Genomic DNA, 17,843 nt, shown 5'->3' with positions numbered 1-17,843 from the left:
TCTTTTCCGCTAAATTATAGGAACGATGCGTTTCTCATTCACCACTGTATTCCCAGAGCCTAAAACAGTAACAAGTGCATATTAACTATTCAATAAACATTCATGTAAAAAATGAATAAAGGGGCTTCCCCGGTGGTGCAGTGGTTAAGAATCCGCCTGCCGGTGTAGGGAACACGGGTTCGAGCCCTGGTCCGGGAAGATCCCACATGCCGCGGAGCAACTAAGCCTGTGTGCCACAACTACTGAGCCTGCGCTCCAGAGCCTGTGAGCCACAAATACTGAAGCCCGTGTGCCACAACTACTGAAGCCCGCGTGCCTAGAGGCCATGCTCCGCAATGAGAGAAGCCACCGCGATGAGAAGCCCGTGCACCGCAAAGAAGAGCAGCCCCCGCTCGCCGCAACTAGAGAAAGCCCGCCGTGCAGCAACAAAGACCCAACTCAACCATAAATAAATAAATAAATAAATAACTTTATTTATTTTTAACAAAATGAATAAAGGTTGACTTTGGGCTCTGATCTCTTTACATTTCTCTCCATACTCTCTTTATCGCTAGAATGATGCTGTGAGTTGGATGCTGCAACACCCAGAACTTTCCATGGCCAAAGGGCTCTGAATTACTGCTATCTTAATCTAGTTGACTGACTCAAAGTCCAAACTGGCTAGTGGTTGCATCACAAGGATGAAAATGTCCCAAGCATGATAAAACTCACTGGGCACTGTGCTAAATCATATGATAACATCTGGACCTTTTAGGATACTGCAGAAGTTTATCTCACCAGAAAGGTCTCCTTGTATGCTATACCTGGTTTTCTATGCTTTCAGCTACTGAATGAACCTGTGCGCCTTGAGAACTAACCTAATAAAGGTGTGGAAGCAAGTTGAGGGTCAAGGACCATCCTGTTTGAACTCTACAATGTAAACTGGAAGACCGTTCAGCAATTAGATATTGAGACAACCACCTAAGTCTCATCTCTCCAGACATGGCAGAGCTGGAATTATCAGATCAGGGTAATCACAGGTGAGCTGGTGTCTAACACAACATTGCCTCCTAGGAACTGGTGTCAGTACTGACGGCAAGGTAGAGTGGCAAGTCTTTTTCTAGGGATAAAGAAAGATGAGAGAAACAAATCATGCTTACCTGTGCTTTCCTTTTCTCCCGTACAGTACTCTCTAACGTGGGGGGTTCATCCTTGCCAGTAATCTCAGAGAGGTCACCCAAACCCACTTCAGGCCCATGCTTTAAGCCACCTTCTTTCTTTGACTGGAGTCCAAAGAGATCTGACATGATATCCGCATCTCCCCTCTCCCCCTTTACGAAGTGCACGAGTTCCGTGGCGATACCTGGCTCGGGCACTTCTGCCCTCTCAGCCTCCATCGCATCATCGTGGATACCAAATTGGGTTGGGTCAGGCATGTCACCCAGGATCTTTGTGACTCTGATGTTCTTTGCGCCTTCTATGAGGCCCCCTCCAAACACTGTGCTCCAGAGAATCTGAAAGATTCCTCCCAGTATGGCGAAGAGCAAGTGGAAGAGCCCCACGAACAAAGTCCAGAAGAAAGAGAAGAACACCTTCACCAGCTCCTTCAGAGTCATCTTCTTTACCTTCCTACACTGCTTCTTGAGGTTCTTCAGGGTGGCCCTCTTCAGAAAGTTGGCCACGTTTCTCTTCACTGAGGCACAGGCCACGGCAAACGCAGAGGCACACTCAAAAGACTTGTCGTCCTCTTCACCCTCAACTTCTAACGTGTAGGAAGAGTCTTCATTTTCTTCCTCCTCCTCTTCCGGCCTGTCGGCTGAGTCCGATTCTGAGATCTGTGATGCTAACTGCATCTCAAAGATGGTGTCTTCACAGAAGTTCACGAACAGCTCCATCTTCTCTTGCTCTCCGCCTTCGTTGACGACATCAAAGATGAACTGCTGCTTAGACTCCTTCACCTGGGGCTTCTCCCACTGAGTTCGACTGGACTCACTGATCTCAAAATAAACACGCTCAATTTTCTTGGCCTCACCCATGATCTCAATGCGTCCTAGGTACGGTTCAAAGTAAGTGAGTACGCTTTCGGCTGGGTCCAACAGACACTTAAGGCGAGAATCGTTTGGCATATGTTCGGAGAGGTTTGTCAATAACACCGCCACGTTAAACCCTATGTCCTTGGCCGGCTCGTGGAACCGGTCTACAAAGTCAACGTAATTAAACATGTCATTCTCATCCGCTTCTGCGCACGAAAGGAGAAAGTCAATCTCCGACTGCGTGTACTGTTTTTGCCCTTCCATGGCCTTCTGGAATTCCTTTTTGGAGATGATCCCTTTCCCATCGGGGTCATATTCTTTGAAGGCGTCTGAGCCGGTTAAGTCTTTAAGTTTCAAGAACATGTCAAAGAATTTCAAGATCATTTCTACATTGGTAGAGGACTCTACCAGTGTGTCAACCATCTGCTTGCCAATAGTTCCATTTACCACATTCCCTGTGAGGCAGGTTCAAAAAGACATACAGATACATAAATAAACCCATGTCATCACGTAACTGGTCAGGCAGATATCTTTTAGAAGACTTATATGCCAAATCGGTCAGCTCTTTTCTGACCGTGATGATTTGGAAATGGGTAGGAGGGAGCAGCAAGCCATAAAGACTACACCACCAGGAGCCAAGGGGGAAAGAAACACAGGGAGGGAGGAGATGGCCACGCCAGTGCCTTTTGTCTGGCCTGGGGCCTGGAGAGTGGTTTCATTGTCAGATTATCAGGGACACATAGGGATAAGTGGTGCCCCTCTAATCCCCTTAGACCTAGGAGGGTGCCCAACTAGATGGCTGGCATACACACTGGCAGCCAGATGTATCGAAAAGCAATGGGGAGAGGGAGAGGATAGGGAAAAGCAAAGCTTGGAGGTTTTCCCCAGTTCATTCTGGCTTTCCTACTGAGATAAAATGAGTTGGTTTCAGGCTTTGTCCATCAGACCATGTGCCCCTCACTCATTTTTTTGTTTCTGAAAATTTGGTTTTCTAACCAATGTCATACGGCATCAATGACCTGCCAGAAGGATAATCTGCGTGATTAGTACGGTTAGCGCTCGGACCAATTACAGTCGTGTGATTGCCTAGTTATACCAAACAGCCCAACCTTCCAGGAGGGACAGAAGCATCACCACCATGTCCTGAAGGAGATCCAAGAGTTCCTTCAGCAGCTCGATCTGACTGGAATCCTAGAACAGAAACAGGAGATACCCCTGAGCTATCTGATCCCTCAGTAAAGTACAGGGCAGTGAGCAAGGAGAGCCTGCTCTGGGAAGGTCAGGTGAAGGCTACATCCATCTCCAGAATGAGCTCCCTTCTCATGGTGAATGCGGATGTCTTAGCATCCTCTCTTTGTAGCATGGGGAGGCTCGCTGCAGCAGGGTTCATACAAAAGAGTTCCTTTACGGTTTTCCTTTTATTAACGCAACGTGGCAGATATACCAATTGTTGTCCAAAACTACTGAACAACCCAATCCACCAAAGAGCCGTTAGGCATCTCTAGTAGCTTAGGTTGCCATTTTTCATACTGAAGAATTACCAGTGAGCTTCGGGGGAATACTACTGCAATCCAATTAAAGTATCAAGGTTCTAATCACCAATTGGGTTCTCCTTTCTTTCTTAATTTAGGTTCTCCTGATTCTAATTGGTGGTGATCTGGGTGCCAGTGGTCCCTTAAAATGTTATTAATATATCATCGAGGCTATTCCTCCGGATGGTTTTGGTACCAGTCTGTTTGGTTTTCATTTCAGCATTGCAGACAGGGCATTGCCAAGTGAGCTCTGGGCTTGATACCTATGTCACAGAAGCAAAACAAGCCTTGGAAGATCTGAGGTGGGGAATCTGAGGGTGAGGTTAAAAAATGCATTCTGGGCCACACTTCTTTTACAGACTCTCTCTCACAAAGACATAGTTCTTTGGCCCTTCAGACTTCAGAGGGATTTTCTAGCACCTTTGGAGTGTGTCACAGCTGTCCACAAAACATCAGAGAAGTGTAGACTGTCAGAGCTAGAAGAGCCCTCAAAGGTCGTCTATTTTAACTCCCAATATTTTATAGATGATGAAAGCAAAAACCGGAAAGGGGAAGTGACTTCCCAGAAGACACCAGTGAGGAGGTGGCAGGGTCAGGATCCTGTCTCTGGAGCCTCTACACCGCACTGCCCCACTGGGCTGATAAATCGGCAGCCCTCCCAAGAACTCTCTCCTCCCATAAGGCCAGAGTCAAAAGGGGAAAAATGAAAGGGGTAAATAGCACATTCCAGAAGAGAGAGGCAGATGTGACAGCCTTGACAATTTTAGATACACATTATTTAAATTAATGCTGCCAGTGTTACTCTGAGCAGCCTGAAACATATCCTGAAGTTCTCCCTCATGTGTTGTCATGGAGAGAGGCCATCGACTACTACAGACGCTACATTTATTTGTTCATAATAAATGCTCTGAGCGATTCCGATTCATCTTGCCAGAGAGATGGGGAGTGAGAAGGAAAGGCAGAGATGGGGAAGAGGGGAAGCAAAGGTGACAGAGAAGGGAGATGTGAATTACAGAGACATGCAGACCTTTGACAGAGCAGACAGGGGGGTAGATCATGTGCATAAATTGCAAAACAGTGACAAGGAAGCAAAAGGGATTAGCACCATAAAAAGCAAGCGTTGAGGCTATTATGAAAAGGACACAAGGGAGAAAGCTGCATTCATGCAAAAGCCTGTCTGGGACACCCCCGCCCCCGCCACCCCCCAGGAGGTGTTCATTCCTATCTCCCACTTAGGCCCTCATTTTAAAAATGAGACCTGATCTGCATGGCTTTTCCAATCATTTCGTCAAGCAGCCGCATCCACAATGGGAAGACCAGGGGGTGGGGACTGACTTAGCGTTTCACACCAACCACACGTCGGGAACGGGGAACGGGCCACAGTACCTGAGAGAGTTTCATCTGCATGTTAGCAAATACGTGGAGGAAGCCGACCACTGCATCCCATAGCCTACTGTGAGCGAGGCTCTGCTGGTTCCCAACGCAGGGGCCCTACGGGGAGGAGGACATTCTTATTTCACTGGAGCATCACAAGCTGCTTTGAAACTTGCCCTAGTAAGGGCATTTGACATCAGCTCATATATGTAGACAGCTCTTTCCAAAAGTCACATATTTTGCAGCTCAATACTTTCCCAGGATATTATTTTTCTCCCCACTCCATTGGGTCGTCCCCCCACCCACCCGCCCCAATCCTAAGATCCTATTTCTAGGAAAAATCACTAGGAATGTCACAGTGCGGTGATTTTCAGAGATTTTCTTTTAGCTCCCGTTCTTATGCTAGAGGACATTATTTAAGAGGTAAATGCTCTGGTTGAAACAGGACTGAAGGGTACTCCTGCCGACTCTGGCCCACACCTTGGCCTAAGAGGGGTTCTGAGGAACTCCAGGGTTCCAAGGAGCACAATTTGAAAACCAGGCCCTTGTGCACGCATTGTTTGCAGGCAAAGCTGCATGTCAGATGTGCTGACCACATGGCTATCTACTTAAGTGAAAAAATCTGAATTATATCCCTAACGTTCAACTACTTTTAGGATTTTCTTATCATTAACCTAAATGTCAGGTACATCATCTCTATCTTTTCTGAAAGCCAGACATAGACGGATGACTTGAACAGTCTGCATCTTCCATGTCAATAACCTTTCCTATTTTGGAAGATCATTACTGAACCACTGTTTCTTTTCTCTTCTTTTTTAAAATAAGTTATTTGAAATTCTTCTGAATGGAGAGTTGTCTGTTCTTACTTATTTAATCATTTATTTATATCATTATGGACTCCACACATTCATCTTATGCTTTGGGTTATAATTCAATGCTACTTTATTTACTTTCTTTTGTAGCTCTAATGTTTCCAGTTTTGGCCATTGGCAGCTCTTTCAGTTGGCTCCTGTATCCCTTTGACATACCCCCATCATTTTTTTTTAGCATTCTCTTGCATTATAGCATTCTCCAGGCTCATCCTGTATGTTTCCAGCCCTAGTTCTAGAATCAGCCATTTCTCTACGGAGACCTATTTCCTTTCAATGGAGAATGGTATTAGAAACCAAGATCTGGGCTCAAGTTGTGCTTGTTGCTACTGGGGTATCATTTTTTAGGTCCTCCTGGCTGACAGAGCAGCAGAAATATGTGTGTTGTCCTAATCCACGTGTATACACATATCCATAAATATTTCCATACGTAACCATTTGTATCTATGTTAAGCTGAACGTGAGTTTAGCATACAAATGTCTCTGAGTCTCATTCATTCCCACAGGGATCTTCTATCTCCTCTGCTTGCTCATCTGTAACTTCCCACTCCAACAGTGAGAAATCTCGTTCACTTCCATTATATATGTATAATGGTTTCAGAATTATTAACACATATCCACATGGGAAAAACTTCATCAACCAAAGTGCTTATGTATAGCTCCTTTTGCCTTTGGTCTTTCAGACTGTACTCATTTCCAAAGTTTCTTAGGCCAGCACCTTATTCCCTACCTCTTCAGTGAGGCTGTTTTATATATATATATATATATATATATATATATATATATATATATATATATATATATATATATATATATATTTTATACAGTTAGAGTCTTTTGTCACATTCTGCCTATGTTCTTTATCCTTAACTCTTCCTTATAGCTTTTCCCTATATTTTTCTACACTTTAATCACTCTCCAAATCACGCTTCAACAAACTTTCAAAAGGAACACCGGTACTAGTGTTCTAGTATCAAGTTCTAGAAAAGGCTTGGTAGAATTCCCAGGGAAGAGGTGAGCAGGAGAAATTTTGTCTGCGTCCCTAAATCAAGTAAGCTTGTTTAAAAATCACTGTCCATGGGGCTTCCCTGGTGGCGCAGTGGTTGAGAGTCTGCCTGCCAATGCAGGGGACACGGGTTCGAGCCCTGGTCTGGGAAGATCCCACATGCCGCAGAGCAACTGGGCCCGTGAGCCACAACTACTGAGCCTGCGCATCTGGAGCCTGTTCTCCGCAACAAGAGAGGTCGCGATAGTGAGAGGGCTGCGCACCGCGATGAGGAGTGGCCCCCACTCGCCGCAGCTAGAGAAATCCCTCGCGCGGAAACTAAGACCCAACACAGCCAAAAGTAAATAAATAAATAAATAAATAAAAATTAAAATTAAAAAAAAATCACTGTTCATGTACATTTGGTGTCTGATCCCTAGAAGCCTCTAGATTCTTTGTTGAAACAAAACTGATTGTTGAAAAGAACTCACATTCACCCCAAATACACTTTTCTTTTACATTTGGGTTAAGTGCTCCATAGGAAGTTCTGGAGATTCGGATGGGCTCTGCAGAGAGCAAATCAGATGCTTGCCAGATCAGTTCAATGACCTTCATACGTACTTCACGTGCTGTGAAACTTCAGCTCAGTCACCTGTTCCTAGGTTTATCTCCCTCTGTTCTTACAACCCTTGAGTAAAGCATGGATCAATATCTTCCTTAAAATCCTTCTTTTCAAGTCTTAGTCTTGTGTTGATTTTAGTAAGCAACTATGATCTGAGTGTGCCAGTTGGCTCGACATATAGATCTTAAAAAATCTTATATTACATCACAGAGCACCATGATATGGCTACTGATTTCACAGCAAATTCTGCCTGAGGACGTCCTCTACTCCTTTTCACAGTAGCTAGACCACTGCAGGCAATGAGTGGAGAATGCTGTGCACAGAGAGAGATTGCTGTGAGATGTTCAGCCTGAAATTTACCTGTTGGTTTGACTGCCACCGCACTTAATTTATGTGCTTCTGAAGTTACCTTTTCCATAGAGTGAATTTCTGACCAATTAGTAGGCTCTCATGAATTCTCTTTTTAATCTCAAGCCTCAAGATAATACCACTTGTCCTTTTCTTCCTTCATTCTATCAATCATTCCTCCACTCCACTCTCCATGCTTACTGAACACCTCTGATGTGCCACACATGCTAAAAATGAAGAATTTTAAAACGAATAAGGAATTTTCTGTTGACAAAAAGATTTCAGACTAGGAGGGAAAGCAAAATGTTAACCAGATAAATGCAAATAAAGTGTGACACTGTTATGTACAGGTCACAGTGGGGTCCATAAACTACAGCTTCTCGTGGAGTGTAGGTACTACTGGTTTCTATTTATAGGTAAGGAATATTGTCAGTGCTATAGCTGGATGCACAGTCCACATATGCAGTCAAGTATTCTATAGGGAATTAGAATATGGGAATGTTAAAACTGTTCTCTTTGTTTTCAGGCATGCACTCTATAGCACACACCTGGATATATTCCGTAAGAGAATTGAAAATCTGCTTGGTGACCGCCAGGGCTTTGGAAAAATTGTGCTGTCCAGATTCATCAATGACGTCCTTCCCTGAATAATACCAGTAGAAGTCACTGATTGATTCCTAAGAACAAAAAAGGGGAGTTTAGTATTGCTCACATAGTGAGAGAGTTTAGTATTTCTCAGTCCATGAAGCTAAACCCAATGTTCCGGAAGAGTACAAGAGCGTCCTACATTTCTGTGACCACTTTGTTATGATAGGAGCCTGGGACTCTGTGAAGAAGCACAGAGGTATCTGATCCCGAGCACCTTTTAAGTACAGATATTCCCCCTCCGCAGGAAAGAACAGATAGAAGAGAGGGCAGCGTTCAGCTGGACCTGGGTGTCCATGTTATAGGACAATTTATTCACAATGAAAAATGTACGTTAAAGATAACATTGATCATCCAAATAATCATGATAGCAGCAGCAACATGATAGCTGACACCATAAGTGCCGGGCGTTGTTCTGAGCACGTTACACGAATTAAACCTCTCCATCTTTACCACCACCCAATGAGACAGTACCACTCATTTTCAATGAGACAGGACTACTCGTTTTATAGATGAGGAAATTGGAACACCAGGAGGTTAAACAGACCGCTCCAGGTCATGAACTGGTGAGTGGCAGAACCAGGTTAAGGAATCAGCAAAGAGAAGTGGGCATCCTTTTTTATGTTTGTGCAGATTTTCTTGACATTGTTTGGATTTTCCTTCAAACAATTCAACCAGATGACGCCTCAACGCTAAGAACTTGTGAACCCATCTTATTCCCGCTTTCTGTACCTCTTTTTCCTAGTGAAAGTCTGTTCCCATGCACAGCTTGCCTGGAGTACCGTGGCTAAGCTTACACTGGCAAAAACTAAAGTGAATCAGCAGTTTATAACAGAAGATTTGGTAGTTAACCAACCCCCCCCGCCCCCGACTTCCGTCTTCAAACTCACATTTAGGTATTTGACTTCCCATAAGTGTGTGGACATGAGATTACAAGACCTTCCTTACTGGGGCTGGGCTGTATCCTGGGCCGTCCCTGAGGCTGTGTAACTGTCTTTAGCTTCCGGAAGTGTATGTGAGGTGTGCTACCATCCAACGCCCACTCACCTGCAGACGCAGGAGGTAGTCCACAGTACTGATGATGACGTTCACGGTGGTGGTGTTGCCCATCTGAGTCCGCAGGAAGTTCTGGAAATCTGAGAACACCAGGGTTGGGTCAGAGTCCATCCCCTGCAGAGGAGGTGGCTCTAAGCTTCTTCTCGGCTGAGCTCAGGAGAGACTCACCAGGTGAAAAGCCTTACAAGGGCACACTGTTTAGGTTCTGAAGCACAGAGCACTGCCCTGAGCCCTCCCATCCCAGCGGCACCAGAAACTGGACTTAATGAGCCCTGAGGGACTTGACAGCAAGGGGTGGGTGTTTAGCTTCAACATCTGAAGATTCTGGAAGCAACTTAGCCTGGGTGGCACTAAATAACATTAGCCATGAAGTTAAAGGCCATGTTACATAGGGTTTCTTATTAAGGAATGGATTAACTGTTGTCCTTAAATTAGCAACTGGCTGTATTAAATGTGGCAACCTGAAATGAATCAAAATTTTGTACCTGAATGTTGTTGTCCCTTGACAAATCAAATCTATTCCACTTACCACTGTTATGTCCTTCACAAAGTAACTGTAGGAATCTAAAGAGATCTCGTGTAAACTCATCATTCTGGAGTACTTTTTCACCTTGAAAACACAGAATACTGGTGAGCATCTGTTTGGCTTTTCAACATAGAATACCTTCCACCACACATGACTGCAAAAAGGCTAAAGGAGCTGTGTCAGAACAGTGCGGAAAGGGAACTGTGGATGAATGGTGACAGACCCAATTAAAACTGGAACTGAGGCAACACCCAACAAAGCTAGAATTGTTAGCCCCGGGATGCATTTGGAAGGAAAACAACTAGGCAGTAATGATTCACAGTCCATAACACATGCTTTGGAAGATGGAAGACACTTCTTTAATTAAACAACAAACTGCTGAGTTAAACTCAACATGCAACCACCAAGCCGAACATGTGTCTGTGCTGAGCCAATTAAATAAGATCTCTTAGGACTCACACACATGGTAGGAGCTCGGGCCGGAAACTCAAACTTACCACGCTCACGAACGATGACTAGCCATAAGAGAAAAACAGAAGGATACAGAGTAAGAAAACCACAAACATCAAGACAGACTCTCTTTAGCTAATACTGGTTCTGTGAACACATCAGCCTGGATATGCTTTATCAAAACTACGGATGGAAACATTTTGCTGAAATGGAGCAAGTCCTTGGAGATTAAGCAGCGGTGAACAGGGGCTCTAACCAGAAATAGTTAACTAGGATTTTAATTGGAAACAGAGAAGCCTTCACCTTCATCAGTTACTTACGTGTTCCTTCCTCAGTAACCATCCCCAGGCCTTCAGCTTTATTCTGCCTCTCAAATGCATTCAAATCAAGGACACTTGTAACAGACGAAAGAAAACAAGGTTCAGGGCTACACGCACTGGGAAAATGGGTTTTTAACATCAACGAACCCATCAACTAAGAATACCCTGTCCTTGCATTATCATAAATGCACCAAGGTATTGTGGTATGGTTGAGAGTCTAATGATTCCCTGGGCTTGTGCTAAGCAGTGTTGTCCAAGGATGCCTGGAGCTCACGGCCCTTGCCACGTGCAAGGACAGGGGCCAGAAACATGTATGTGATTGTCACTGTTTGTCCAGGTTGAGTCACTTCTTATGGATGAAGATTTAGAAAGGCTTTCCAAATCAAGAAGGAATAATCTGTTTCTAAGATTTCTTAAGGGAAAGTTTACTTTAAACTGTACGAATTCATGTTCACCTTCCACATTTACCTACTTTCTCTGAGAATCACAAGGAAGAGCGGCTTTTAGCGCTTAGGATGAATACTGATGGAGACAGCTACAAAGTTTCAGATTTTTTTTTTTTTTTTGCGGTACGCGGGCCTCTCACTGTTGTGGCCTCTCCCGTTGCGGACGCGCAGGCTCAGCGGCCATGGCTCACGGGCCCAGCCGCTCCGCGGCACGTGGGATCTTTCTGGACCGGGGCACGAACCCGCGTCCCCTGCATCAGCAGGCGGACTCTCAACCACTGCGCCACCAGGGAAGCCCCAAAGTTTCAGATTTTGAAGGGCCACACCCTTTTATTCTATCATTCAGGAGCCAAAAGTAGCCAAGATCACACTTTCTAGAGGCAATGGTGTCCCTAGGTGCTCCTGAACCTGTGACAAGTTGGTTTTCATTTTTGTCCTCACCTTCCACAACCTTCCCAGCCACAGCCACCAACAAAACCTGCTTAGCCAGGAACCTCTAGGACAACCTCAAAGCTATAATGAGAATAATGATCATGTGATCTCCAACTGGGGCTCACTCTATTTCTCTAATAGGGTCTAACTCCTTAGCCAATAAAAAAGATTTTATGGAACATAAGACCACAAAGTCTCACAAGAATATAGACCTTAGAGAAGCTTATGGCTGAGTCCAGTAAGATTCTGCAAAACCTCCTCTTCCTTTTATCACTGGACAAAGGAAATGACTGTTGGATTGGAAAGACTTTGGGGGAAAATCCAACACCCCTTTTCCCCTTTTAGGGAGTCACATATGTTCTGTAATTTAGATGAATTTTAAAGAGAAACTGAAAATTCCTACTGCCATTATATTGGTTTTCCCCAGACCCTGCTATAAAAAGGGTCTGCTTGATAATACAAAATTATCCTTTGATTTTGGGAGGAGAATACGGAGACAGGACATTTGGACATAGCTGCTTTGAAGCATCACTGCTGATTCAGGAGACAATCTGTGCAGTGGACATTTCTGACCCTTACCCCATCCTGAAATACCCATTTCAAATGTTCTGATTTCTTCAATGCTTAACAATTTTACAAATACACATTATTTTTATAATCAGCAAAAAACCATTAAAATACCTTAAAACTTCTGTTAGAACTCAGTTGGCCTCTAAGGGTATGTCACCTGTCCCTCTAAGCCATCATTATAAATTAGCTTAGCAATATTAAGTACTACAGACTACCAAGAGAACTCTTAGAAAGTTAACTGAGAATATCATGGGCAATATGGGACTGAACTGCCTTGATTTTCGCCATCTTTGGGTCCACATGTACTATTTCACCCTCAGTGAGTCAGGTCTGGCAATATTACATTTTCTTTTCCTGAGGGAGGTAATAAATGAATTGGCTGTCGGTGGGGGAAAAATGGGGCTGAGGACAAGGGATTGTACTGCAGCTCAAATACGCTCCGTATAACCCCAGGGTACAATATTTACCCAATCCAATATGACTAGCAATATTATGAAGTCTACCAAAAAAAGAACATCCATCCTCCAAATTTTCAATTGGACTAACGTTCCAAGTTTAAGAATTATTAACTGGAGGCAAACGAGCTAGATAATTATAACTTTGACTTCCTTCAGAATGAGTCGCAGACGGTTCAAAATACATATGAATCTTGGAGAATAAGCTTTTTTCACGTTTCTTAGAAAGATTGCTGGCTTGTTTCTGAAATGAGCAAGTATGGTAACCTTACGACTTTTGGTTACCTATTGTTCATCTGTCAGAGGGTTCAGCCAGGAGGGGAGGCTTACACCACTGGGTAATATAAATGGAAAGTTCAATGCTTTGTTTGTCAGACAATGTCAAAATGTTCCCACGTCAGGATGTGCCTCTGTCAAAATGCATGTGTCAAAATATGTACCCACAAAATATCTATTCAGGCTCAAAGAATTGTTAAGGATTAACAAAGTGCCTAATGGGTCTAACGAACACATAGCCTTGAGTCATACTGAGGGATTTCCTCCTCTTTTCCATTCTTTTCTAGTTTGACTTTTATGAGCATACATGTTTAAGAGAAACTCACACTCAGCTCCAAATAAAACAACCTAAGAAAAAAGGGGGGGCTTCCCTGGTGGCGCAGTGGTTGAGAGTCCGCCTGCCGATGCAGGGGACACGGGTTCGTGCCCCGGTCTGGGAAGATCCCACATGCTGCAGAGCGGCTGGGCCCGTGAGCCATGGCCGCTGAGCCTGCGCGTCCGGGGCCTGTGCTCCGCAGCGGGAGAGGCCACAACAGTGAGAGGCCCGCATACCGCAAAAAAAAAAAAAAAAAAAAGGGGGTAAGGGCGATTCAAACACCAAACAGGTGTTGGTAGGTAGGGGTGTGTGTGTGTGTGTGTGTGTAGATTACATTTTCCCCTCTGAATGCTATTTGAAGGTAATCCTGAGGGCTGGAGGAACAATACCCATGCTCTTAGCTTTCGGAAGTAGGTACTCCTTTCTCAATGATTCCATGATAAGCCAGTTTATTCTGTGGCCCTCCCCCACCCCATTCCCCTTTCCCTGAATAGTGAAGAACTTTAAAAAAATGCTATGGGTGGTTTTCCCATATTTACCTGCAAGACTGCATAAGACCAGAAAGGCTTTGAAAGAACCCAGCATCCTTTTTCTCCTTTAGGTAATCTAGCATTTTCTGCAAGGGAGACACATTTAAAAGGGAAAAACAATGAAAACTGTGGCACACGTACTAACCCTCCTAATTGTGATGGACAGATGGCAGCCACGCAGGTACACCGAGTCAGATCCAGGATGGTGGTTTGTAACCCTGGGTAAGCATCGAGATACTCCACCTGTGGACTTAAACCTTCAGTGTGCCTGAGCGCCACCCTCCACTTATGAAACCAGAATATTTTAGGGCAGATGTTTTATTTTATAAAGGTCCACTGGTATTGACAGTATAGTGGATCTTTGACACTCATAAGTTTACTGTTTGAAGCCTCTTCTATTTGGGAACAGGTGCCGGGACTGGGATGTAGTAATGTTTACGGTTGCTGAGGTATAATCTGAACAGCTCATGCAATGATTTTAACGCACTGGAGCAAGGAGCTTACCTACTAATGAGCCTAGTTGAGAGCTCAGTATCTCTCTCACAATAAGACTTAGTTTCCTCTGTTCTCTGTTACTGGCAAGCCAGGAACTTTGTCTGACATAATAAGAATTTTCTTTTTTTTTTTTTAAAGGGCTCTGTAAGAAAGTCAACTGACGGGGTGGTGGTGGAAGAGAACAGAAAGTGAGGGGTGCCTTTGAAAATGGTAGTTCTTAATGAGAAATTTGTGATGAGTTAAAGCCTGGGAAAAATTATACGCAATAATGGTAGTCATGGATTTGGAAATTCTCAAAGGCCCTGGGATATAACCCTTATGAATGCCAAAAGTCTTTGAAATTTCATTTTCCTGTGCCCACAGATGCTTTTATGTTTAGCCAGAGCCTGGAGTACTCAGGAGACACCAGTGCATTTCTATCTCCTGTAGCCAGTTCCAATTCAGATTGCTGAATGAACTCCATGTGCCAGACACTCCACTTTGTATGTCTTTGTGTGTTCTCTCATTTAATGCATGATGGCAGGAGTTTTTATTTGCATTGTTCACTGCTACACCCTCTACCCACAGAAGAGAGCCTGGCCCTAGTGCATAGTCAACAATCACTAAACAGCTGTTAAATAAATGAATAAATGAATGAGTGAACGAACAATAGGTGTGTGGGGTTATGAACCTCACTTAACTGATCAGGGCCCTTTTGCTCACAGTAAGGCAGCTAATAAGGGAAAGGGTCGAAATAAAAACCTAAGGCTTAGAAAACTTCCTCTAGAGCATATTTTTGTAGAAATGATGAAAAAAATGTAATGTTTTTCTTTTTGAACCCTAGGTAAGCCCTCTTTACTAAGCATACCTTTGTCTAAAGACTCCTAGTCCTGGTTTTATCTGTGTTCCCAGTTACTCTGATATAACTGGTCACTAAGGACAAAACACAAGCAAAGGTGATTCTGGGTGGCCACCTCTGTAGCAGAGTCAACATCTCTTCCCTGAAGTGTGACAGCTGTCAAATGGAAATACCCCAGGAAGTCTGCCCCACCTCCTGCAAGCCCCCATTACCTGCTGCACGCCAGCGTTGCCCCCATTCAGAATGGCGATCCCCAGCTTCAGAGTCTCCACCACCATGGGGCTCATCTCACCTGCCGTGGTAAAGATTCCGTTGAATCACCAAGGAAACAGAGGGTAAATCACATCTACTGGGCTTTACCAGGACCCGTTAATAATGACGTCACGTCATGGTGTGACGTCTCTCTGTGGTAGCTAAGGGGCCCATGTAGAAATCTCAGAAATCACCTTTGCTGGCGCTTATCATCTGAAGGACCATCTCTGCGGCTCCACGCTCATGCAGCCGCGCTTGCTGATAGAGGGTTTTCTGCTTTTCCATTTCTTTCTCCTAGAAAAAAAAAAAAAGGGGGGGGGGAAAGATGTGTTTACCCCCAGAGAATCCACCGTGGTCAGGTGAGTTGAGAGAGAGAATCTTTACTTGCCTAAGAAGGCAACAAACATAATTTTGAACAAAACAGACTTTGGAAGTTTATTTTTAGATGCTGTCCAGCTTTCCAAAACTGTCCACCCATAATTTACTCACCTTTCGATGCTGAATTTTCTACTTTTTGTACTGATAGGTAACACAGTCTGTTTCCCTGTGATACAATAATTATAGGAAGTGACCCCAGATTAAGATGTGCTTGTTTTCAATGTGCACTCATACAGGAAAACCTGCTGAGGGCTCAGCTGGAGTTTCTCTGTAGGCAACATCCACTTATCCAGAATGCTCAGACCACACTTAACTGAGACTCTACCAGATATGAGATGCTAGAATGTCACGGCTTTCCAGGGCTGTAATCGTCTTCATTTACTTTTACTGTCGTATACTTTGTCTATAAAACAGTACAAGTAAACTCATGTCGTTCTATCTTGAGAGATTCAGGGTCCTGCACTGCCTCAAAATTAAAATTGTTATTAAGCACGTTTACAGAATAACGGTGCAAAAAACCATCCAGTGTCTCTACTGCTGTGAATTTTCACTTTTGAACGTTTAAGTGTGCCCTTCTACGGCCCCTGTTACGACCACACTTGGGTAGATGTAGGAGATTTTCCAGAAGAGCAAAGCTGTGGGGCCGTTTGCTGACTGACTGGCTGCCTGCTACCTCTCATTAAGCCAAGAGACAGACAGCAACCACAACTAATGTATTTGCCACCAGACACATGTGGTGGGTGAGCCATGTGGCTCACGTCAGCACCCACCCCTGAAGGCCCTCCTGCTGGCTTCAATCTTAGTGAGAACTTACTTCAAACGTTTTTTCCTTGTCTTCCTCCCCTTCTTCGTCTTCCCCACTCTGACAACTCTGAGTTCCATGCAGCAGGGAGAGGGGGAGACAGACAATCAAATTAAAGGTGAGCCTTGTATGTATATGTATGGCTGGTTCACTTTGTTATACAGCAGAAACTAACACACCATTGTACTCCATTTATTGGAGTACATTATACTCCAATAAAGATGCTAACAAAACAAAACAAAACAAAACAAAAAGGTGAGCCTTGTAAACAAGACTCTACTGTGTGAGGGAAGGGGACAGGATGTAATTCACAGGTACCTCAGGACCTCAGCACTCTGTAAAACCAAGAACATTTGGACCACTGCAGGCAACATTCAACTATAAAGGCTACCTTTGCAGTTACCAAGGGGTTCAGAAATGAGAAATGGGAACGCCGAGATCACACAGTCAATGGGGACCCATCGGGTTTAACCACAGACCTGAACTCTTCTACTTAGTAAAGTTCTGGTGTAAATCGAGAGACAAGAGCACAGGGAGCTGGCCTTTCTCAACAAGAACCAGGGGCTTGGACAAAAGATTAGGGAAACCCAGACTGTGAATCCCAAAGTGACCCCGTGGTGCAGCTGGTAGGGGAATGGGCACTCCTGTACCCCAACCTACCCCCCTTGCTGCCCGACATGAAGTTCTCCCATTTGAGAAGCAGCAGTTTGCTTAACCACTTGGCATTCCAGAGGCCACCGTCCCTCTCTGTGACACAGAAACATCATCTCTGGTCACTCCATCTCTTCCAGAACACTAGGAACTTCCTGTAGTCTCTAGGCCTGTTTCCAAATGTACCGAACTTCCTTCACCCACAGATGTGTCTGAACTGCTGGACGTGTTCTGAGCACTGAGTAAAAATACGAGGATGAACTGGATGCCTAAGCCCTGATTAGCTGGCTTAGAAGCATCCTGAGAACCCAGCCACCAGACCCGCCGTTTCTGCAAAGCTTCAAGGTTTCTATAGGATGATGGGAGAGTGGTTTATTAATGCTGCCCGTATGGCACATGAATTGTGCGAGGCCTGGAGCCCAGGCCGTGACCCAGTCCCAGGCCTGCTGTGTACTGTGACAGTTTTCACGTGCCTGAAGAGGTCTAAGGGAAATAGAAAGACTGAGACAACGGGCAGAAAACCCACGTGTACCTTGGCCATCATGCTGGCATAGGAGGTGTACAAAGGGTCGTCTTCCAGTTTGCTGGAAAGAATGGAGGAAATATTTAGCAGGCTACCTTTGGACCCAGCAGAAAAGACCAAGTGCCGTAGAAATCTTCAAT

The 17,843-nt window shown here is 44.5% G+C and overlaps 1 protein-coding gene across 1 annotated transcript in view; it reads right to left on the bottom strand.

Annotated features, from left to right (window-relative positions):
- The window catches only part of RYR3 (ryanodine receptor 3), a 399,907-nt gene that overhangs the window by 26,053 nt on the left and 356,011 nt on the right, over window positions 1–17,843 (bottom strand). Inside the window, exons 86-98 of the mRNA XM_032621721.1 lie at window positions 17,713–17,764; window positions 16,542–16,598; window positions 15,544–15,643; window positions 15,310–15,389; window positions 13,774–13,850; window positions 10,740–10,813; window positions 10,467–10,484; window positions 9,973–10,053; window positions 9,435–9,523; window positions 8,291–8,419; window positions 4,931–5,035; window positions 3,122–3,203; window positions 1,140–2,467 (exon numbers count right to left, since the gene is read on the bottom strand). Of these exons, the coding sequence (XP_032477612.1) occupies window positions 1,140–2,467; window positions 3,122–3,203; window positions 4,931–5,035; window positions 8,291–8,419; window positions 9,435–9,523; window positions 9,973–10,053; window positions 10,467–10,484; window positions 10,740–10,813; window positions 13,774–13,850; window positions 15,310–15,389; window positions 15,544–15,643; window positions 16,542–16,598; window positions 17,713–17,764 (2,272 nt within the window). The remainder of the gene's footprint in view (window positions 1–1,139; window positions 2,468–3,121; window positions 3,204–4,930; window positions 5,036–8,290; window positions 8,420–9,434; window positions 9,524–9,972; window positions 10,054–10,466; window positions 10,485–10,739; window positions 10,814–13,773; window positions 13,851–15,309; window positions 15,390–15,543; window positions 15,644–16,541; window positions 16,599–17,712; window positions 17,765–17,843) is intronic.

This window comes from Phocoena sinus, chromosome 2, assembly GCF_008692025.1.
Source record: "Phocoena sinus isolate mPhoSin1 chromosome 2, mPhoSin1.pri, whole genome shotgun sequence".
In the NCBI taxonomy this organism is placed as follows: Eukaryota; Metazoa; Chordata; class Mammalia; order Artiodactyla; family Phocoenidae; genus Phocoena; species Phocoena sinus.
The sequence above is the reverse complement of the archived record's forward strand: the minus strand, read 5'-3'. Positions and strand labels throughout refer to the sequence as shown.